The sequence below is a fragment of the Psammomys obesus genome, unplaced genomic scaffold, assembly GCF_907164565.1.
Source record: "Psammomys obesus unplaced genomic scaffold, mPsaObe1.curated_primary_1811, whole genome shotgun sequence".
Lineage (NCBI taxonomy): Eukaryota > Metazoa > Chordata > Mammalia > Rodentia > Muridae > Psammomys > Psammomys obesus.
Window position 1 is genome coordinate 9,746,914 of NW_026585691.1, and position 24,366 is coordinate 9,771,279.

At 45.9% G+C, this 24,366-nt stretch overlaps 1 protein-coding gene across 1 annotated transcript in view; it reads left to right on the forward strand.

The window, feature by feature from the left end:
* The window catches only part of Prtg (protogenin), a 96,552-nt gene extending 80,452 nt beyond the window's left edge, over positions 1-16,100 (forward strand). The window contains exons 15-20 of the mRNA XM_055596836.1: positions 1,974-2,144; positions 8,884-9,066; positions 10,140-10,260; positions 11,645-11,807; positions 14,750-14,854; positions 15,732-16,100. Coding sequence (XP_055452811.1) covers positions 1,974-2,144; positions 8,884-9,066; positions 10,140-10,260; positions 11,645-11,807; positions 14,750-14,854; positions 15,732-16,100 — 1,112 coding nt within the window. The remainder of the gene's footprint in view (positions 1-1,973; positions 2,145-8,883; positions 9,067-10,139; positions 10,261-11,644; positions 11,808-14,749; positions 14,855-15,731) is intronic.
* Positions 16,101-24,366: the final 8,266 nt, after the last annotated feature.

Consider the following 24,366-nt stretch of genomic DNA (forward strand, 5'->3'; position numbering starts at 1 on the left):
GTGTGTGTGTGTGTGTGTGTGTGTGTGTGTGTGTGTGTGTGTGTGTGTGTAAATGTATATATGTGTATATATACTTGTTTTTGTTGTTGTTTTCTTAAAGATTTTTATTTACTATGTATAGAATGTTCTGTTTGCATGTAGTCCTGCATGCAAGAAGATGGCAACCACGTGGTTGCTGGGAATTGAACTCAGGACCCGGAGGAGCAGTCAGTGCTCTTAACCTCTGAGCCATCTCTCCAGCCCTGTTTTTTGGTGTGTTTGTTTGTTTATGTTTGTTTTTGTTTTTTTTGAGATAGGTTTTTACTGTGTAGCCCTGGCTCTCCTGGAACTGTCTTTGTAGGCTGGCCTCCAATTCACAGAGATCCACCTGCCTCTGCCTCCTGAGCACTGGGATAAAAGGCGTGCACCACCGTGCCCGTCTTAAAAAAATTAAAAAAAAAAAAAAAAAAGGCCATTTTAAAGTATATCTTTACTAGTGTGTTAAGCTTTGACTATGGTGGCACTGCCTGCCATCTCCCACATCAGAGGCAGAGTCCGGAGGCTTAGAAATTGAAGATCACCCCCACCTACATAGAGAGGTCAGGCAGGACCTGATTAAAGAAGAGTGGAAGCACAGATGCCACTTTGAGGACAACAAACACCCGCCAGCTGATCCATTGCTCTCTCACCCTCTGTGTTTTTTTTTTTTTTTTCTCTACTATAATCAAGGCTTTTTTTTCCCTTCTAGGAAAATACACAAGCAAGTGAGCTTTACTCTCTGTCCCCTCGGGGGCTCCTTTCCGGTTTTTCTTTTGTCAGTAACTTCCGATGCTCAAGCCTCAGCCTCGGCTCACTGGAAGTGTAAGCAGCTTGGCATGCCCTTAGGAGGCCACCTCGCAACCTGTTTTCCCCCCACTGGCAGCCTGGGGCCGCGCCCCGAGCCGGCGTCGTCGGAGCTCAGACCTGTGGCTCCAGATACGGCTTTTGTGTCCCTAGGTCTGCTGTGGTTTTGATGAGGTCTCATAAAAACACGGTGCCAAACCCAGCTCTTCGTGCTCTGAGCTCTCGTTACGCTCGGAGCCAGCTGAACCTCCGTGATTTCCCTGGTGTTCACAGGCGGGAATTATTGCTTGAGTCTGTTCTTTGAGCACACTGATTCCCGCCGTCTTGGGAGATGATAACGTTTTAGTCTCAGGAGCGTCTGCTTCAAGCCTTCGGGATCGGATTATTGTCTAAACATTTTAGTAGGAGCTACAGTTTGGAGTCGGTACCCATGGGAACTTTCTCTGGTGAACAGATGAAACCTGAAACTGCTTTCTCCCTCCCTCCCCTTCCCTCTCTTCACCCGGAAGTGTTCCTGTGGCCTCACTCATGGCGGGCGAGTGCTCTACTGCCATAAGCCATTCCAACCATTCCAGAGCTTCTGAAAATCCTGTCCTTTAAACCCAGTATACTCCCGTGTAGAGTCTATCTTCTTTATGACTTTTTTTTTTTCCCTGAGACAGGGTTTCTCTGTGTGACCCAGGCTGTCCCGGAACTCACTCTGTAGACATTGCTGTTGTCGGACTCAGAGATCCGCCTGCCTCTGCCTCCCAAGTGCTGGGAGTAAAGGGGTGTGCCACCACCTGTCTCTTTGTTTGTTTTCATGTTTTAAACCTGAAAGTAAAATGAAGGTTGGAGATGTAGCTCAGTGGTTAGAGTGCCTGATGCCTAGCATGCGCAGAGCACCACATAAAACCGGTCTGGTGGTGTGTGCCTGCTCCCAGCTCTCAGGAGGTGGGAGGCAGGAGGGTCAGGTATTGAAGGCCAGCCAGCCTCAGCTGCTATTACAGCAAACCTCAAAAGGCCGCTATTTGGATTTAGAAGGTTTAGGTTTCCTGCAGCAGTTTCTGGTTGTTCAGGCTCGTCCGTGGTTGCCGATCTGTCAGCCAGCACTGGAGCGGGTATAACCCTTCTACTCCTGCTCACCCAGGGTCCTCCTCCTGTCCCCACAGCACCCGCAGGCCCCCCGGTGGGGGTGAAGGTGACACTGATAGAGGACGACACTGCCCTCGTCTCCTGGAAACCCCCGGATGGCCCAGAGACCGTCGTGACACGCTACACCATCTTGTATGCTTCCAGGAAGGCCTGGATTGCGGGCGAGTGGCAGGTCCTACACCGAGAAGGTGAGCGTGATCAGCGGTTATCACGGAGAGTAAGAGGGAGTTATTGGTGTCGCAGGGGGAGCCCGAGGGAGGCGACGCAGAGCTCTCACTGAACTTACATTCTTACGTAGACAGTAACAAATTATTAAAGTGTTTAAGTCTTGCCCAAAGAGCATTGGCAAGGCATCTATCAGTTTAACTAAATGTATTGTGTGTGTGTGTGTGTGTGTGTGTGTGTGCGTGCGCGCACGCGGGCACACAGGTTTTCAGGGTTGCTGGGCAAGCCCTTGGCCTCTGGAGCCATCTTGCTGGCCCCAGTTTTCTCAAGTACAGAGAAAACCTGATTAGGGCGTAGGGACACGTTGAAGGCTTTTAAGCATTGGTCTGCCTTCAGCTGAGGAATACTAAATTACCAAATTTCGTTCTCCCCACACGCTTTTTGCGCTACGTTCTTTATAAAAGCTGAAGCGTCCGGTCCGAGCACGTTCCGTACGGTACTTTAGGTGGAGGGGGGTGTTATTTTGGTATGCCCTTAATTTACACTTTCCGGAAAAGGAGCGCTTGCCAAGCAATTACAAGTTTAAGGCTTCAGGGTAGTGGGCCACGTCTGTAACCCTGGCGCTTTTGAGATGAGGAAGAAAAATTACAGTCTTGTGGCCAGCCCACACCTATCTCATGGGGAAAAAACAAAAGCTTAAGTTTGTAATTTAAAAAAAAAAAAAAAAAAAAAAAAAGGTTTTTAGGGGTTGGAGAAATGGCTTGGTTAAGAGCAGTGACTGGTCTTCCAGAGGACCCAGGTTCAATTCCCAGCGCCCACAAGGCAGCTCACTGCTGTCCCGTAACTCCAGTTCCAGGGGGTCTGACACCCTCACACAGACGTACATGCAGGCAGAACACCCTAGGGAACATAAATAAATGACTTAAAATTTTTTATCAATTTTTATTTTATGTGCATTGGCGTTTTGCCTGAATGTATGTCTATGTGAGAGTGTCATGTGCCCTGGAAACTGGAGTTACACACAGTTGTGAGCTGTCATGTGGCTGGTAGGAGTTAAACCTGTATCCTTTGGAAGAGCAGCCATTGCTCTTAACCCCTGATCCATCTCTTCAGCCCTACCCAACCCCACTTTTTTTGTTTGTCTGTTTTAGTTTTTCAATGCAGGGTTTCTCTGTGTAGCCTTGGCTGTCCTGGACTCACTCCGTAGACCAGGCTGGCTTTGAACTCACAGATACCCACCTGCTTCTGCCTCCTGAGTGCTGGGATTAAAGGTGTGCGCCACCATCATCCGGCCTTTTTTATAAAGATTTAAGTTTTATTTTTAAGGATGCATAACTGTGGGTTTGCGCATATGAGCGCAATTCCTCACATGCACCAGGAGGGGGCGCCAGATTTCTTAGAAACGGAGTTTGGAGCCTCCAAGTGGGTCCTAAGAAAGGAACCAGGTCCTCTGCAGGAGCAGCCAGTGCTCAGAGCTGCTGAGCCACCTCTCCAGCCCTGTGAGCTGTTATGGTTGTAGATCCATGTCTTCTGCCCTCAAGAGCCCCGCTCAGTAGTAACTGGCCACCGAGGAGACTTGGGCGTCGTAAGGACCTGGCAGGTACGTGGCGCTGTGTTGGTCAGGTGTCGCTTGCAGCCTCACGGAGCGCTCTGGAGCTTCAAGCAGTTGTTGTGTCTTCTCATTGATTCTGTGAACCTTGGTTCTGAGTGGGATGGGGAGCCTAGAAGCAGTGAGGAGGGGGACGTGGAGCCTGGGAGGAACAGTGTTAGCGAGCTTGGCGCGTCACCTGCGTCACCTTTGTGTTCACTGGTGTCCCGGCAGGTACGGTAAGTCACGCGGCCAACCCTGAGCAGGAAAGTCAGGGCCGCCCAGAGGTGTGACTAGACCTCACTGGGGCCTCCTTATTATCATAATCCAGCTTATGCTCTTTAAAAATACAAATAAAGCCAGGCGATGGTGGTGCACACCTTTGATCCCAGCACCAGGGAGGCAGAGGCGGGTGGATCTCTGAGTTCAAGGCCAGCCTGGTCTACAGAGTGAGTTCAGGACAGCCAGGGCTACGCAGAGAAACCCTGTCTCAAAAAACCAAAATAAAATAAACATTTGGCAGGGGCAGAGAGTGGCAGTAGGTATGATTAAGGAGGTCAGAGGACAGCATGGAGGAAGCTGCCTGACATGGGTGCTGATATTGAACCTGGGTCCTCTAGAAGAGCAACATTTTCAAACCCAGGAGCCATCTCTCCGAAATTCAGTTTCAGTCTCCCATTTCTTAGATGGTTTATTGACACAACGCTTGACCAAATGACAAACCTGATTTAATGAGGTGTCATAAATATTAATCAGGAGTCCCTCGAGCCCGTAGATTTGAATTCTTCCTTCTTACCTTCCTAAAAGGAAACAATACTTTCCTCTGCCTGTTTCCAAATTGACCCATTCAGGAGTTTGGGAAAGAGCTCAGAAATTAACATCTTACCTCATTTTTGGCTCTGTGGAGACTCACATGGTAATTGCAGGCTTTTGTAAACCCTCCTAACTACATAATTATGTGCAGAAAAACATGATTCTTGTGCTGCTTGGTGAGATTTTCAGGAACGTTCTTGTGAGATGCATTTGTCATTTGTTAAACATAGAGAGCTTTCTTCAGAGTTAATGCCGTGGCTCGGAGAGAAGTAAATGGTGTAACAAAGAACAATTAAGTTTTGTATTTGAGAGAGAAAATATGAAGGAGTCAACTTACCTACAATTACTTAAAAAGCAAGGAGCGCAGTTTGGAATAGAGAACAACCTAAAATGGAAAACTGTCTTTTGTATCTGAACATAGCCGTTTTAGAAAGGCAAGAGTGTAGGAAAACACGGGGAAATAAGGATTTTCTTATATCTGATAATATTTATTTTTTCATTTTTTTTTGAAGCAGATTTTCTCTAGGTAGCTCTGGCTGTCCTAAAACTAGCTCTGTAGACCAGGCTGGCCTTGAACTCGAAGATCTGCCTAGCTGATAATCTTTAACTTATAACAAATTTACACATATTTGTGTTCATATTTAATTCCAAATAAACCAAGAATTTAATTTTTTTTTTTTTTTTTTTTGGAGAATCAATCTGTAGTAGAGGGCCAACAGGATGGACCATCAGGTCAAGGTGCTTGCCATCAATGCAGACCACCTGAGTTTGATGCCTGGAGCCCACAGGGTGGAAGGAGAAACAGACTGCACCAGGAGTCCGACAGACTCTTGACCTCTGACCTCTACACGCAAGACTCATGTGTTCATGGGGAAACAGGATGTTAAAACATCGTATTTACTTATTTATTTAGTAACTGACGTCTTTTTTGGTTTTGGTTTTTCGAGACAGGGTTTCTCTGTGTAGCCTTGTCTGTCCTGGACTCGCTTTGCAGACCAGGCTGGCCTCCAACCCAAGGAGATCCTCCTGCCTCTGCCTCCCTGAGTGCTACAGGCATGTGCCCAGCTCTGAAATCATTTTTAATGGACAGAAAGAATATGTAGACATATACCCCCTCATTCGCTTACAGAATTTAAATTCATTGGGCTGGAGGTATAGCTCAGCTGGTTGGATGCTAAAATCAATCACAGTAGCGCTCACCTGTATCTCAGCACTTGAGATGTGGAGGCAGGAGGATCAGGAGCTCAGGGTCATTACCCACTTAGTGAGTTAGAGGCCAGCCTGGTCTGCAAAGTGAGTCCAGGACAGCCAAGGTTACACAGAGAAACCCTGTCTCGGAAAACAAAACAAAAAATTTGCTTCTCATAGTTGTAAGTTTTGCCAAACATTTTGAAACATTAAATGTATTCAATGATAGAATAGGAGCTCTATTTTTGTCTCCACTTGTGAGGAAATCAGGGTGGTCCTCTGGCTAATTTTAACTTCTCACGGTACATCTCTGTTTTGTAACCCATCTGCCTATTTCCAAGGTGCACAGTACAGACTCTTCCTGCTTCTAAATAGGGCTTCTTGGTGTGTTTATTTAGCAGTTGCGTTACTCCAGGAACTCGCCTTCTCTTTAGGCCAAGTGGAAACCAGAGAACATGAAAACAAGTCCTGTTGGGCTCCTGGCACGGCCGCTGGTAGCCGGGCCACTTGATACCCTGTGACCTGGAGATTGGCCTCTGGGTCAGGGCCTCGCCTGCCCGCACTCCCCTTGCTCAGTGAGGTAGACCCTAGTTATCACTCTGGAGAAGCCAGCCCCGGCTCTTCAGTTGCCTGCAGCAAACCCTCTGCACGAGGAGAAAAGGAGGACACTCCCCTCCCCCCTCCCCACACCAGGAGGGCTGGGTGTCCCCGTGCACTGGGCAGTTCTGTGACAGCCTCGCGGTTGACTCTCTTAGAGGGAAATGTTTAAAATGCCGAGAGAAGCAGCAGGGTTCAAACAGGAATCCTCAGGGGCCGTCACAGAGAAGACACCCACAGATGCTTAACCATTTGTGAATTCAAATGAGGATTGCCTTCAGAGAGGAGCAGGTCTCAGGCGGAGGAGCGCGGACAGCTTGCATTTATTTATTTATTTATCTATCTATCTATCTATCTATCTATCTATCTATCTATCTATCTATCTATCTATTCATTCATTCATTCATTTATTCATTTATTTATTTTAACATTTTTATTTATTTTGGGGGTCTGACTTCCACTGTGGCATGTGGACACCCTGTGGGGAGTCAGTTCTTCCACTATGTGGGTCCCAGGCATCAACGTCAGGGTTTGGGGCTGTGGTTGCAACCGTTTCTAGGCGCTGAGCGTCTTGCTGGCCTGGGCCCGGTCACCTTGTGGGTTAACCTGGGTTGAGGAGATGTCTCAGTGGCTAAAAACACCTGCCGCTAAGCCTGAAATCCCGAGTTCAGGCCCCACGACCCATCGGGTGGAGGAAGGGAAGGCTGCTGCGAGCTGCCCTCCGAGCTCCACGCGCACGAACAGCCGCACACACTCAACGCGTAACGAACGTTGTAAAAACCATGAGGGCTCCTCAGCCTCTGCGGTTCCCATGGAAACCTGTGCTTTTGTTTTAGAAACGTGATAATCAGCTCCTGAAAGACTCAACATTGGGGAAATGTTTGTGTTCTTTCTCTCTTAAAAGAGTTTTGGATTTTCAAGGCAGGGTTTCTCTGTGTAGACCAGGCTGGCCTGGAACTCACAGAGATCTACCTGCCTCTGCCTCCCGAGTGCTGGGACTGAAGCTATGCACTACTATGCCCAGCTTAAATTACTTTTAAGTGTGTGTGTGTGTGTGTGTGTGTGTATTTGTAGCTGTGTGCAGATGAGTTCGGCTGCCCTCAGAGACCAGAGCCTCTGACCCCTGGAGCCGGAGCTTCCGGTGGTTGTGAGCCACCGAGCATGGCAGCTAAAAGACTGTGAACCGCTCTTGCAGAGGGCTAAGTTAAAGTTAAAAAATAAAGATGTGGTTTTTACTATTTACTGTCTTTTAGACTTTATTTTAATGTGTATGGGTGTTTTGCCTGCATGTGTACCACCAGCACGCCTGGTGCCTGTGGCGGCCAGAAGAGGGCATTCGGTGCCCTGGATTTTAACGCCTAGCTAAAAGAGTTCACACATACACGTAAAAATAAAAACTAGGAAAAAGAAATAAGTATCTTTTTAACTTTAACTCGGCCCTCTGAATGCGCTGCATATACTCTTAACTGCTAAGCCATTTATTTCCCTTGCCCCTGTTCTTCTTTAAGAAGGAAGAACAGGGAATCTAAAACAGCTGCTAAGCTAAGAGGTTGGAACAAGTATAATTAGGAAAGAAAGATTGCCCTTCCGCTGGAACTTTTTTCCTGACACTGAATTTTTGTTGTTTGTTTGTTTGTTTGTTTTCAAGACAAGGGTTTCTCTGCGTAGCCTTGGTTCCGGGCTCACAGCATGTGCCTGATGTGTGTACATATGCTTTCTGTATGTGTTGAGATGTCCACAATTCAGTGTTCTTAATGTCATGCGTATATAAGGAATAAAACTTTGTATAGGCATATACAGTATAAGTAAACAGTATAAGGTAAACCTACATAAACTCAAAATTCCTTCCAAGGCTGGAGAGATGGCTCAGCGGTGAAGAAAACATACCGTTCTGTAGCCGACCAGAGCCAGTGCCCAGAACCTGGGTCTCGGCTGCTCAGAAGGGCCTGGAGCTCCAGCCCTGGGGAACAAACAAACAAACAGAAAATACCTCCGAAAATTCTATTACGGAGGCCTTTATGGGATGTCTGTGTATGCATGGGACGATGTTATGGGAACACATTTAGATATGAAAGTGCATGAGGCAAACATGTACTTGAGGTGTGGAATGTAGCTCAGAGTGTGTTTAGCATGCACAAGGACCTGGGTGCAATGCCAGCACCATACCAAAGAGAAAAAAAAATCTCGTTTGTACATTCGTACACAAATAATTAAAATGTCAACAATGGCGTTATCACTGTAACAATACCTTTCTGTGTTCCAAATGACCCACAATGAAAATAGCCACTTCTATAGTTAGGAAGGATGTACTTCTGTTTTTATTTACGTGTGTATGCATGCTGCATGTGGGGGATGGGTACTGTGGGGTCTGGCAGAGGCGGTAGACCCCTGGGAGCTGGAGTTACAGGTGAGCTGCATGATGTGGGTGCTGGGAACCGGACCCCCACGCCTTCCAACAGATGAGCAGACGCTCTCCATGGCTGAGCCTTCTCTCCAGACCCCTGGAAAAAGAGTTACAGACATGTTCTCCCCGTTTGCGCCGCTGTGAAAGTTGACTTGGTCTGTGGTGTTTCTAGGGGCCATAACCATGGCTCTGCTGGAAAACCTGGTGGCCGGAAACGTCTACATCGTCAAGATATCTGCCGCCAACGAGGTGGGAGAAGGGCCCTTTTCAAACTCTGTGGAGCTGGCCGTCCTCCCCAAGGACACTTCCGAATCCAACCAGAGGCCCAAGCGTTTGGATCCTTCCGAGGCCAAAGGTCAGCATCTTGCCACCGTCACTGGGGCTGCTTTTTGTTTTTTCATTCCCTTATCCTTGATCTCAGCTCCCACGGAACCTGAACTTGGTTTGCTGAGTTGTCGCCGGTGGAGTTCTGAGGTTGCTAAACTGTGTGGCTCTCTTCTGTAGGCTGGGAAGGCAGCGAGGAAATCACCTCAGAGTGAACCTTCAGCCCCACAGTTGCGTCCCCAGCTGTGCAGCCAATGGGCTGGATCGGTGGCAGGCTTGTGGGTGGGAGCGTCCTGGCAGGTTCTGAGGAAACCAACAGCAGAGGTGGTTGTGGTACCAGGGCCGGGACAAACCTGGCTTCCATTAAGAAAAAAAAGTTATTCCTGAGAGAAGGTTGTTCTTATCCAGAACAATAGTTGAGAGTGGGGAAAACATGGCTACCTCACTCTACCTCACTCCTCTTAGGTCTACCTGGTCTAAAGGGAGCCGCTGGCCCCTGGGGATCAGGACAAGACGTCTCTTTTCTGTGGAGAAGTGAGGAGCAGCTTCAAGCAGCCTGAGAGCCGCAGATTAGTTATTTGGTGTGGGAGAAGGCAAGAAGGACAGACAGACAGAATTAAGAACAGGAGGGAGGTAGCTCCAATAGCCCTTACCATCAGGGAAGAGGAGAGCAGTCTCTTCCTTGTTTGTCAGTTCCTTTGCTCAGGGTGTGGAGAAATGAAATGAATTGAGAGCACTGGTCTGCAGGGGACCAGAATTTGGTTCCCAGCTTCAGGGAGACCTGACGCCACCTTCTGGTCTCTGTTGGCACTGCATACAGACATATAAATAAAAGGAATACCTTTAGAAGTCAGTAAATTCTAGACCGGTGTTCACTGTTGGATAGGGTAGTATCTGTCTGAATGTGCTCTCAGCCTTCAGTATCGGCAAATGAACTGCCTTCTGTAATCACTGGCAGAAATCAACTCATGACTTCTCTGTTTGGATGTAGTGTTAAAACTCTCCCTGCGAGATAAAGGCACACTGTAGAAAAGCAGCTATCGGAACTGTGATGTGTGGGATGCCTTTGTTTCTTCCCATTGAATAAATGTGCTTCTGTTCTAGTTCATTCAGGCTACTACCACCTGGACCAAAAGTCAATGACGGGCATCGCAGTGGGCGTTGGCATAGCCTTGACCTGTATCCTCATCTGTGTCCTCATCTTGATATACCGAAGCAAAGCCAGGTGTGTTGCCCTTGCTAGAGATGCCGATAAAGGGCCCCGGGGGCCAATGGCTTACAGGTAAAGTGTTTGCAGTGCCAAGTGTGAGACCCAAAGATCCCAGAACCTACAGAGGTGCCGGGTGGGCGTGGTGCCTGCCTAGCATTCCAGATTTGAAGAGGCAAAGGTAGGGAAATCCCTGCAGCTTAACAGCCAGCCTAACGAAACGTCGAGCTCCAGGCTCAGTGAGAGATTCCGCCTCAAGTGTGAGGTGGGAACGAATCGAGGAAGACAGCTGGGCCAACCTCAGCTCTCCACATACATGTAAATGTACATGCAGGCCACACACACACACACACACACACACACACACACACACACACACACGTACGGAGAGAGATGCTGCAATGGTTAAAAGACATTCAGGTGACAGGGGCTGCAGGAAACGAATTGAAATCAAGTGCCTTGTAGAATAACTGGGTTATTTTCTTCCTTAAAATGAGCGCTATGTTCCAGGTTTTTTTTTTTTTTTTTACAGCTTGGAATGTGCTGAATTTATACTGAGATCATTTTCCAGCCACTTGGGGGGAAAAAAAATGCTGTGCCAGTGAAAATCCCTAAGTGGGGATTTGGTTTCTGCATTCCTGTATGTTTGAGAGAGTGGCTTTTGCTTTTGGGTCCGTTTTCATGGCACCCTTGATCTAGCACACCCCTTCCCGAGAGGACCCCTCCTGATTCCCAGACATGCCTGGGTCACCAAGAGAGGCCCGGAATGACTGGGATCGCAGACAAGACTGAGAATAACGAAGTAAATAGAGATGTGTTAGCTCTCAGCTGTCAGGCAAGGCAGACACTGCAACAGTGAGAAAGTTAAAGATCTGGCATTTAGTCTCCAGAGTATTTGAGACACAGGCACCGAAGAACCCCGTTGTTTCAAATCCCGGGAGCTAAGGAGCTGGCTCCGTTAATAGTTACTCAGCTAGCATCACGAAGCCCCGGGTTCAATCCCCTGCACTGCACAAAGCCAGCTGTGGTTTTATGCACCTCTCCTGGTAGCACCAGCAAGGAGGATCAGATGTTCAAGGTCAGGGGCCTTCAGGGTGGCTCGGTGACTGAAGGCTCATGAGTCTGACCCAGAGGTCAGTCCTCAGCACCCACATGGTAGGAGTGATCAGCCTTGCTAATTGTCCTTTGGCTTTTACTTGTGCATGTGTGTGCAAACAAATAAATTAACGTAAACTTTGAAAAAGCAAAAAAAAGTAAATTCACCGTCATTTTTTTGGTTGCAGTTTTGAGGCCAGTGTGAGATATGCAAGTCACTGTCTCAAAAAAAAAAAAAAAGTTCTGATTTGGTACACTTGCCCTTGCTCACTGAGACGAGAAGGCTTTCCTTTGATCACTATTTCAGGAAGTCATCTGCCTCTAAGACAGCACAGAGTGGAAGCCAGCCGCTGTCCCGAGCCAGTGCCTCTGGAGCAGCGGGGAGTAACCTGGGGAAGAACCTGGAGAGAGCGACAGAGAATCAGGAGCCCTTGGTACCTGTGATGCCAACCAGCTTCATCGATGCGAAGGTTCGCTGGGCAACGCTTCTCTGCTTGGGTGACATTAACTTGCCGGGACACTGACAGGACACTGTGTTCAGTATGTGAATGGACATGCTCCTGTCGATAATAGTTATATAATTCACCCACAGTCTGGGGGGAGATGGTGAGGACACGTGAAAGAACAAAGGATGGAAGAGACAGGAAGCGAGGAGGACAGACAGGCCCCTTAGGCAGGATTATGGAGAGCACCATCACTAGCTATTGGTTGGTGTACCTTGGGCCTCCCCTCCCCTTTACGGAGTCAATACTTTTATTAAATTATTTTACACTGAGGTTGATGATTGCCTGAATCAATGCTCAGAGCACACACAAAAAGTTTTTTTTTTTTTTTAAGATTTACTGTTATATAAATATATGTATGAGTGTTTTGCCTGCATGTATATCTGTGTCTCACGACTGTGCCCAGTGCCCAAGGAAGGCAGAGGAGGGTATTAGAGCATTTGGAACTGGAGTTATAAGTGATCATGAGCTGACATGTGGGTGGGGGGGATTTGAGAGACTATAGCCTGTGCTCTTAGCCTCTAAAGAACATTGTTTTAACATAAGAAAGATCAGGGCTGGAGAGATGGCTCTACATTTTCTGCTCTTCCAGAAGACCCAGGTTCCATTCCCAGCATTCACATGGTGGCTCAAAATCACCTCAACTCCACTTTCCAGGGATCTGACTCCCTCTTCTGACCTCCTTGGGAACGTGGCATTCATCCATCCATCCATCCATCCATCCATACATACATACATACATACATACACGCAGACAAAACACTTATACATGTGAAATAAAAATGTAAAAAGATCTGCATAGACACCTGAAGAGCCTTCCCTTGATGGCCCAAGGAAGTTGAAAATTACAAGGAACTGTCACCAGAAGATGCTGCCTCTTGCCTTTGCCAAGGCTTACGATGCGCATTATGGAAACAAACTGTGCTCTGCCTCATCACATTCTTAGAGTAGCTCTATAACAAATGTGACATGTGTCAGGCACACCCACAGCTTCGGGTACATGGCCATCACCCCAGCAAAAAAGAAAAAGAACGTTTTCTAAATTGCTGAAAGATTCTTAGAAAAGATGATGCTGAAGCAGCTGCCACCTATGTCCTGCAGAGCTGAACTACTCGCTAGACAACCCCACATGGAAAAGTATTGTTCTGGTTAGAAGCCGTCCCTCGAGGACCCTTTCCTGAAGTTTACAGTGACTAAAGCATTTTAAAGATTAGCAGAATTAACAGTAACTCGTTTGCAGTTCTTTGTTTTGTGTTTTTGGTGTCGGTGGGTGTTTGTGGAGGTCAGAGGACAGCCTGGAGTTGCTTCTTTCCTTCCACTGTGTGGGTTCTGGGGAGTAAATTCAGGCCTTTCTCCTGCTGAGCCATTCTGCCTGCCCATAGGTTTATGTTAACTTCATTCAGTCATGGAACCATGTAACAGACATGTGCAGTCATCTCCAGCACAGAGTTACATGTAGAATTGGTTTCTGCTGTTGCATTTGTATTGTTTGCAGCCTGTCTCAGCTTTAATTTAATAAAAATAATAAATCAAGCCCCATTCAAATAATTTCAAATTAACGTAAGAAATTAAAATCTAAAGGGTTTTGGTTTTTTTTTTTTTTGTTTTTTTTTTTTTTGTTTTTTTTTTCTTTTCTTTTCCCTCAAGGCATGCAACCCAAACCGGCCTCAAATTCACTATGTAGACAAAACTAGCCTTGAACTCCTGATTCCCCAGCCTCCATCTCTGCCTCTTGAGTTCTGGGATTACAGGCTTGCACCTCCACCCCTGGTTGATAGCGTTCTGGGGGTCAGGCCCAGAGCTCCCTCCATACTAGGCGAGCACTGTACAAATGGACCTTGCCCCAGCCCTAGGATCCACACTTCTAAACACTAGTAGATTCTATTATTATCAGCTTTGTAGCAGATTTTAAAAAAAGACATGGGGAGAAAGAGAGTGAAGGAGAGGATGGGGAGGAAAAAAAGCAGAATCTAAAACCCAAGAGACAAAGAGCAACCGGAAACTGATGAGTCCCCTGGATTGGCCTGCAGGTGATGCCCCACTTCTGGATAAATGTGGGTCCAGGACATTGTTCCTCTCCCCTGCTACTAGAACATTTCAGCCATGCAAAAAAGGCTGAGTGAAGAATAGAATGAACAAATAAATACACAAATAATCATTAACATCTCATCATAATTCCATACTTCTGTTTGCTGTAACAACAACAACAAAAAAATTGTAAGCATTATCCTTTACGCCACGTAGCCCAGTGTGCTCAGAGGTTTTAATAAGGAGTAGGAAACAATTTTAAATAGGCACATAGAGGGAGGGGCATGCTAGCGGGGGGTGGGTACAGAGTAAAGCAAGCTAGGTGAGGTAACGCGATCCTGTCACCCATTAACACACAGGAGGCTGAAGAGTATGAGTTCCAGGCCGGCACGGGCTACAGAGGAAGACCCAGTCTTAAAAAGAAACACAAAAGAATAAACCTGACATTTTTTTTTTCTTGTGACATGTATAGGTGGGTGTTTGGTCTGCGCATACGGGGTGTGTGTGTGTGTGTGTGTGTGTGTGTGTGTGTGTGTGTGAGAGAGAGAGAGAGAGAGAGAGAGAGAGAGAGAGAGAGAGATACAGAAGAGGGCATAGCATCCCTGAAGCCGGAGTTAGGAATAGTCAGGAGCCACTCTGTGGGTGCTGGGAATCAAACCCCGGTCTTCTGGGAGAGCAGCCAGTGCTCTCCGCCATCACTCCACTCCCCGACCCCTGATACGGTTTTGGTCATAAACTAAGGTCCTGAATGTGTTCTCTCCTGTGTAGCAGAGTCACTGTCTGTGACTGTTGTCTTCTGTGGCCATTTACCGTCTATGTGCACTTCTTTCGATGACCTCAGAGCCCTGATACTGAGAAATTTTCCCTTTCTATCTCCTCAGGGAGGGACTGACCTGATCATCAATAGCTATGGTCCTGTAATCAAAAACAACACTAAGAAAAAGTGGCTTTTTTTCCAAGACACTAAGAAGATCAAAGTTGAACAGGTAATCCTCCGCTCACGAGAGGAGAATCCTTTACAGTCTAATTACAGTGGTAATTAGAAAGACAAAGAAAATGCAAATGAAGGGTTTTCCACAGACCTGGTTCTGTTCTGACTGTGGGGAGCCGTGATGAGGGGCAGCCAGAAGGACAGTTGGGATAGTAATCAGAGATGGGGTTTTTCAGTGGGTGTGAGGACAGTGAAAATAAAAGAGAGAAGGACGTGAGAAGCTTGTATCCAAATAACCAAGGGTTTTGGGTTGGTTTGGGGTTTTGGTTTGTTTGATTTTTTTGAGGCAGGGTTTCTCTGTGTAGCCTTGGCTGTCCTGGAACTTGCTCTGTAGACTAGTCTGGCCTTGAACTCACAGAGATCAGTCTACCTCTGTCTCCCAAGTGCTGGGATTAAAGGTGTGCATTGCCACTGTCTGGCTTGTTTTTTAAAGGTTTTTTGTTTTTGTTTTTTAATTATGTGTGTATGCCTGTCTGTGTGGCTGTATGCACGTGAGTATGGCCCCCCTGGAGCTGGAGGTTACAGATGACTGTGAATCACCTGATGTGGGTTCCGGGCACCTGATGTGGGTTCGGAGACCTGTAATATATGATCTCCTAGTCGTCCTGGGAACCTCTGGCCCAAACAGTCCATTGACCATGGTGACTTTTTTTTTTTTTTTTTTTTTTCTGTTTTTACCAAGATGGGGTTTCTTTGTGCAACCTTGGCTGTCCTGGCACTAGCTCTGTAGACCAGGTTCACCTTGAACTAGGCGATTTGCATGTTTGCCTCCTGGGTGCTGGGATTAAAGGCTGCCTAACACAACGGTGACCCTTTGTCCAGGAGCTTGAACTATCTGCTATCTCATGGCTGCCTTATCTGTTTTTGCCTAGACACAAAGAAGATTCACTCAGGCCGTCTGCTTTTACCAGCCAGGCACCACAGTGCTGATCAGTGATGAAGACTCCCCCAGCTCCCCAGGCCAGACCACCAGCTTCCCAAGACCTTTTGGGGCTACCCTTGACACTGAGCATTCAGCAAACAGTGAAGGCAGCCATGAGACAGGGGATTCTGGAAGGTTCTCCCATGAGTCCAATGATGAGATACACCTGGCCTCTGTCATCAGCAGCACACCCCCCGTGTTGGATTCCCTCGTGGGTGGCGAGTCTGATGGGGCTGCTCTGCTGAAGAATCGGGGGGACCCTGCAGAACCCTTGCCGCCTGAGCAGGGCCCCTCAGCCCCACAGGGGTATCCCATCTAGACAGCCGTACCCAGGTATTCACAACAAGCATCTGTTCGAAGGACAATGAACAGGGAGCCAAAGCCTTTTGTGAAAATCTTGATGTCTTACTGTTTATTGTTTTTTTGGTTTTTGTTTTTTGTTTTTTTAATTATTTTTAAGCTCACGAATTTTGAATGTTTCAATTGTCAACAATGTGAAAAGGGCAGTCAAGATGCTTGACTGGATTCTAAGATGTATCACTGGAGCAGAGGGAAGACTGCCTGCGCCCTCTGCTGAATAGCTACCTCAGTTTGCTGTTGGCGGACTCTGAAGACAACTGTGCTGGCTTCTCTCAGCGACGTAGCCAGCAGGACTTCCTAGTGTGTGTTCGTTGTGTGTGTGTGATGTGTGTGTGACTGAAGGAGTCCGATGGGTGGGTGAGGAAGAATGTTGATCTGAAGCTCTGTTTCTTTCTTTCTTTTTTTTTTTAAAGAACTGTGACACCTGCATGATTTGGACAATGCTGACACCTCTGGCTGTGAGGAGAAAGTATGGGACTAATTTGTTTGAATGCATGAAACAAAAACATCTCTCGGGAGAAGACCATCCCATAGCATCTCAGGGATCGTGTCCTTGCAAAGCTGTTGGGTTTGGGGCAGCAGGGCAGAACTTTGCTCCAGTCTGCCTGCAGCCTGCAAAGGCCACCTTTCCCTTGGTCCCACAGTCAGCCAAGGCTGCGCTGTCTCTTGTGAAACATCCTCAGAGCTTCTGGACCTAGCTGCAAAACACAGTGTAGAAAAGTGGATTTTTTTTTTTTTAATGGTTCAGATTTTTTTTTTTTTTTTAATTTCAGTTTGGCTTCAAATGGGGCGAAGAAATGTCATTAAATATTAAGAATGAAGATGAGCGAACTGGTAGAGAGTAAGATGAACTTGAGATTTTTCATAATAGCAGTGCCTTCCAGTATATATTATGAAGTTGTTTGCCTTATACCTTTTTAATATTCATGAAGATGTTTAGGAAAAAGGGTACCAAAAATCTGCCTTAAAAAAAAAAAAAAAAAAAAAGCTTGGATATTACTGATAGCTGTTTTGCTATCTGGCACCTTGCTGGAGTTGTTCTCTTTTTGGAGTGCAGGATTACCTAGCACTGTTGCCCCTCAGCACCCAGCGGCTAAGCTCTTGGCTTTGTACCCCACTAACTCCGGGAGTGAATTCATCTTCTGCCTGGTTTGAAATCAGCCCAGTAGAGCAGACCGCCTCATCCATGAGGTGCTGAGAGGGACATCTTTAGCCATTTAAAATCATGGGTTTTGCCCTCCCCACATTTTTATTTTTATTTTTTTTTTGGAAATGGCTTTTGAATTGCATCTTAAAAGAAGGACCCCTGTGGGTTTTCCCTTGAAGCTGTCCCTCCCTCTGGGCACGGACAGGGCAGGTCCTGTCAAATGGAGTTCTAAAGTCAAGGGAATTCTGCTGGGAAATCACCCCGGTGACATCTGTGGCGATGACTCTACCAACAGTTTTTCATTGTGATTCCAAGTTTTGTGCCAAATTGGATGTGCTTGGAAGCCGACAAACAGACTATGCCAGCCGCCACTTCTAAGCGCAGCTCTGTCCCTTTCATTGTGGGCTTCTTCGACGCAAAATGTGGAAAAAAAAAGAAAAAAAAAAAGAAAAAGCAGAGCTTTAGGTGAACAGTCGGAGGCAAGAAAAATGGCTTCCCCCGCCTTCGTGCTCCTGTTTATACTACCTCCTTTTTAAAGTTATTCGAGTGTTGTTGTTTCCTGTACTCAGGGACTTTGTGTTACTCTTGAGCTCATGACGCATGGGCAGGTGCACTGACAGGGTAGGGTGGTGTTTGGCTCGGTAGGCGGGTCAACCCCTCTCGGTATCTAAAGCGGAGACGTCCGTGGGATCGGTGGCTCTCAGTCTTTGTTCAAAAGCAAGCGGAATGTGAAGGTGGAACCTCAGGTTTAGGGCCGTACACATTTGGATCGTCTGAAAGGGCGTGAGGGGACAGACGTCGTCCCGGAAGAAAGTGCGCTGTTTATTGATGGCTAAGCCTTCGGCTTATAACAATTCGCTAATTCATTTAAAAAAAAAAAAAAAAAAACACCTTTCATTTTGTCCTTATACAGACTTTTCTGTCAATCCTGTTACCAAAGAATTCCCAGTAAACAGCGAACTTTCTATTATAATCACCTTAAATTGAATTCACTAGAAACAGCTATAAATAGACTCGAATGGAAGTCACTTCTAACCCAAACTGTAGGGTTTATATTGATAGTTACATTAATTAGACTAGTGACATTAACTACCTTAGTGTCACCAGAGCGTTCAAAAGAAAATGTTGTAATTTCCTTGCCAGCAGATGGTTACAAAGTATTTCAACTGTAGGATTTTTTTTTTTCCCTTCAGCAAGTAAAGAAATCTTCAAATCTATGGTATTAATGTATTTAAATTGTTGAAGTTGCTTGTTGGAGAGAAAAAGAATCTTAAAATATTTTGATCTTATGGAACAAGGTGTTTAATGTTCAACAAATGCTTTTGGCTTGGTGAAAGCAAAGACTTATTTGAAGCCTGAAGTATGAAGTTCTAGCTGAAGTGTGAAGATTATCACTTCTTTCTCATTACCTCATCGTGTTTCAACTCCAAATAAGCCCATATGCAAATCGGTAACTGTTTCATTGTCCAAAAATGTATTTGCGGGAAGTGGTGATAACCTGCCTGTCATTTTTAATGTCAAATATTACAATATACTGCTCATCAGTATTTCCATACCAAAGACCATTAAAATATATAGGTTAGCCTGTAAGTAAAGATGAGCAGATTTAAAATAAATTTATTTAGAAGCAGATAGGGGATCTAGCTTTAGTGGCAAAAAGAAACTATCAAATGGCTAAGTTTACATAGTTAAAGGCAATACAGTTATATTGGTATTTATCAGTGTTTTTTTTTTATTCGAGTCCTTTATATCAGCAAATTAAAAAGAAATTAAAAACCAAAGATATTTAAGATTACTTCTGAAAATAGGGACATTGAGCTGTACATTGAACTGTTGTTTGTTGTTTTATGTTAATGAACCGTCTCTCCAGAACCTCGCCCCTGTCCACGGCATCCCAAAGCTTTTTCCATGAAATCTGCTGCTCCAGCCACAGAGATGTTTTGGCTAAATGGTGTGATACTTTCGTAAGGCTCCATGACTGTGGCATCAGGCTCCTCCATGAAGGGGTACTGTGGGAACCCCTGAACCAGCCTGCACGGTCTGCATTCCTACATAAAGTCATCCTCTGGTTATTCAGGCAGCCTGAGGAGAGCAAATTAAATGTACTGCTGTTTGGGTGGGCAGTGCTGTGATTCAAATATGGTTTCTAAGTTGTAAGGTTTTCACTGTATCAAGGGAGCTGGGATTTCAATCTCAAATGGAAACCTGGATACAAAATGGAGTTTTCACAGAATCTCAAAATTTATAAAAGATGGATTCATCCATTAAATGACATTTTGAAAGGTATCGGGAATCAGATGCTATTGACATGTTACAGGCTCTCTCTGGCCTTTACCTCAAACATGAGCGGCGCCAGCAATGTGGCAATGACAGGGGTGTCTGAAGGCCTTCTGAAAAAAAAAATTTTTTTTTTTTAAAGTCTCAAGAGTCGGTGACTTGGCAACACTGCTCAAGTCCTTAGGAAGACGCCACTGGAAACTGTTCTTCGTGTCGTCGGAGGCTGGCATGCTGCACTCTAATGAGCTGCAGCAGCCGGATCTCTGTGCACTCCAGGCCTGCCTGCTCTCTGTAGTCAGCCAAGGGTTCAGGGGATCATTTTAGGAAACGTCACCATACGTGGCTCAGTCAGTAGCTGTTGCGACTCGTGGTTCACTTCATTTGCGATGTCCATTTTGAATACCAGGTGTGGAAGAAGAATTTGAACTGTATTTTAAAGAGCTGTTACCTGAGGCCAACCCTGTATTCTGCAAGAGTTTCTTCCTGAACATTCACTCCATGTGTCCCTGAGAAAATGGCTTTGGTAGAAGTCAGAAAATCACTGCTGTGGTCTGTGAGCACAGAGCAATGGGTTCTGGAGACCACCATCCACAGCCGTTGTGAGGTTTGTTTGTGTTTAGAAGGCAACCATAGGTTCTGTGCTGGGTTGCTTCATGCTCAGGATACAAGTTCAGGGGCTAATGCAATGTATGTGTTACAGGCTTTTCCGGAAGGCGGGCACCATATTGATTTTCTTACAGTTTTCTCTAACAAGCTATCACTAATTTAGTGTCTGCAGACAGCAACACACAATTATCTTAGAGCTCTGTAGGTCAGAACTTTATTTTTTTCTTTTTGCTGCAGTTTCCTGCTGTGAAACCCTGGAATTGGCTTTGAACCAGCCGGGATCCTCCTGCCTCATCTTCTCACACACTGAGATTGTAGGGGTGTGCCACCAGCCCAGCTATGGGCTAAAATGAAGGTTTTGATGGGGCTGCATTTCTCCTGAGGCCTGAGGGAAGGCCCCTTCCCTTTTTCAGCTTTTAAAGACTGAATTTGTTTTTTGGGGTCTGTTTGTTTGTTTCGGAACCAGCAACATCGCCCCTCCCCCTCTCCTCTCTCTGTCCCAGGGAAGAAAAGTTCTTCAGTTTTAAGTACTCCTGGTTAGCTTATTCTGGCCTTCATCATCCAAGAGGATGTCCTTAGATGAACCATGTCTGCCACGTTTCCTTTGGCGTGAATTGTAAGATACATGAAATTCTAGGGATTTCTCTGTGGACTTCTGTGGGTGGCCATCATTTTTCCCTGCTATAGTAGGACCCATCAATTCTGTGGGATTCCTCTCTGAGTAACATGATACTAGGTTTTCAAGAGGTTTGCTTGCCCCGTGGAGACCTTTAAAATGTCAAAGACCTGTACTTTGCTGAAAGCACACGTTAAAGTCGGTCTATGAAGCCCTCAAAGACAGTGCTACTGGAAGCATTTCTGGAAACGAGCTCCACCCACTTCCTAGCTCCTCTAGTCCTGTCTGTTTTCATGGGGGGACATCTCTTAAATGCTTGTCTCCTGCTGCATGGGACTTCATCAGAACGTTTTGAAAACTGTTTTTCTCTCTTGGGCGATCATGTGTCTGGAGAGGGCTGAGGAAAGGGCAGATTCATTCTGTGTTCTTTCCAAAGCACGTTGGTGGGCACAGCCTCCCTGCCTTGCAGCTTGGTTTCTGCCTTCACTTCTGCAGCCATGGACATTCGGCCCTCTGGGCAACTCTGAAGGTCTCCCTCGTCCTTGCCTCTCCTCACTTCATCAGCCTGTCTGTCTCCTCGGGTCCTCCAGTCTTTTTCACCTGCTTCGTCTTTCAGCTGTCCTTTTCTGGGATGTTTTGGACCCCAAAGCTCTAGTTTGTTCTGATTTCTGGGTCGTTTCAAGGCTGGCCCTCTCTCAGTGTTGAAGGGCAGCTTCTAATACTTCCCTAGTGTTCAGCATGGCTTCAAAAGAGCTAGAGCTGTTTCCATCATAGGTGATAGCCAGGGTGAGAAGCTGAGTACAGACAAGCTAGCTGACCCTGGACTCCCAGACCTGCAGGAACCCCTGAGATCAAAGGTGAGCCCCCGCCCCCACCTCTCCTCTCATTTTTAAGAAGGGAACTCTTCCCTTGTATCCTCCAGCTTTCCTCCCACCGTAATCTGCAGCGTTTTACAGACTCCCTCAAGTTTCTGTCTCATGCATAATTTATGACAGAGAAATACATTCTTGACTTAGAGTCTTAAAAAATATTACTTCTTTACCTATAGAACTGTCATTGAAAAAAACAAAACAGAACTGCTTTTCATTGCCTGGTATCATCGTGTTTCGTATCTGCCACATTCTGTATTATCTGTTCCATTCCCACACTAAAAATCCTTCCTAGAGATAAGCCTGAACACAGACATTGCCTCAGCCACTTGGTAGAGTTTAGGAGATGCATTAAGAAAATCTGTCTGTCTGTTACTGTCGTTGGACAAAAGTTTATGTCTGTGTGTGTAGGAGTTATTTTGTTTTTTTCTATTTCAAAGATGTGAATTTAATGGAGTGTGGGAGCCAGTTAAGTTATTTTATGTTGTGGGTGCTCTGGGTCCTGCCACTCTCTGCTTCCTTGTAAGGGCAGCATTTGCTGGCTTCCTGGCGGCCTGTGGAGCTGAGCTACATTCGATTTCTTCTTGACTCAGGGGGCCAGCTCTGCAGACTCCATCACAGGAAGCAGGTGAATGTTTGCCTTGATATTGAATGTATTTTTTAAAATGTCTTCTTAAAGCGTATTTTTGTTGTTGTTGTTTAATAATGTGGGTTTGTTTTCTTTTCCCAGCATGATAGTATTTTTTTAGTACCCCACACCCCCCATCCCGGGAAGTTTATATTCAGCCCTACAGGTCATGCCAAAAATGAATAAAAGTTTAAATGCCAAAATGTTTATAAAAACTGCTGTCTACATACTGATTGATTGCACAGTTTAAATAAATAAAACTTTTTCCTTAGTTAAAAAATAGAGGCGAGTGTCTTTCTTCTTTGGAGACTAGAGAATAAAAACCTCCGGTCCAAAGAGGGTGAGAGGGTGAGACCAGGAGGAGAGGAGGGAGGGAGCCATGATCGGGATGTAACTAAATAAACATATAAAAATCCTGAGGTCTATAGAATAGTTAGGTGGGGTGATTTATTATTGTGTGCTCCTGCTTAAGGCCTCCTTCTAAGAATTGTAACCACATGGCATTTACTGAGTAGCAGCAAGAACATACACCTTTCCCATTCCTGTTGATTGATGAGCATTCAGGAAGTAAATATTAGACGAACCAAAGGCTGTGGGTATGTTCAGGTACTCAAAGCATGGACTCCAGCTGAAGACGATATTAGTATGAAAGTGTGGAATAAGAAAAGGAGCCTGAAACCCTTCCCAGAAGGAGCTGGACATTGGTGGCACACACTTTTAGTCCCAGCACTCAGGAGGCAGAGACAGGAGGATCTAGACCAGCTCTAGACCAGCCTGGTTTACAGAGTGAGTTCCAGGAACGCCAGGGCTACACAGAGAAACCCTGTGGGTGGCAGGTGAAGAACAGCTGGAGCTAGAATGCTGGCTCAGTGGGCAAAACACTTTTTATACACGGCAGATGACCTGAGTTTCACACCAGAACCAGGTAAAGGTTGAAAGAGCAAAATGACTGCACGGAATCGTCCTCTGACCTCACAGTACAGTGATGGAATTGTACTCGTGCGCGCACACACACACACACTTAAAAATAATGAAACCTGGCTTGCAGAGATGGTTCAGTGGTTAAGAGCATGTGCTGCTCTTGCAGAGAACCCGGGTTCGGTTCCCAGCACCCACATGGCAGCTCACAAACTAACTGTAATTCCAGTTCCAAGAGATCTGGTGCCCTCTTCTGATTTCAGTGAGCACTAGGCACACACATGCATGTAGACAAAATATCCATACATATAAAATAGAGAATGCATCAATAAAAAATAAAAATGATAATAAAAGGTATCGTATTTTCTCTGTAGTTCAGGGCTTTACGTTTGTTAACTCAACTTTGAGTTCATAAGCTTCTACACACCTATTATTTATTTCATTTTTAAAATTTTATTTATTTACTTTGTGTGTCTGAGTATTTTGTTTCCATGTGTGTTCTGTGTACCATGTGTGTGCCTGGTGCCTGCAGAGCTGAGAAGAGAGTATCAGATCCCCTGGAACTAGGGCTAGAGATGTATGGATATTTTGCCTACATGCATGTGTGTGCCTAGTGCTCACTGAAATCAGAAGAGGGCACCAGATCTCTTGGAACTGGAATTACAGTATCAGAGTGAATATCCTTCAGGCCATGTTCTTTAACCCCAAGGTAGAGATGAAAGGCTAATCATGAAAAGAAAAATGTTAGACATTTGGAAATTTGTAAACACTTCTAAATAACTTACGAATTTAAACATCAAAATGAGCATAAAACAACTGGACTGAATGAAAACACCAGCCCGGAGCCGTGACTGAACATATGCAGAAAGAAAGACTGAGAACACATGGGTACGGTAAAGGGGTACCTAGGAATATAGCTCAAATACATGTGTTAGGGCAAATACAGGGGCTGATGAGATGGCTCAGTGGGTAACGGCGATTGCTGCCATCTAAAGACCTGAGTTCAATTCCTGGGACCCACACAGTGGAAGAGAGAATTGACTCCTGAATTGTCCTCTGGCTGCCCCACGCCCATAATCCTGGCATTTGGGAGATGGAGGATGTTGAGTTCAGGGTCATCCTCCGCCTGGGCAACAGCCTGGGGTGCATGGAAATCTATCTGTA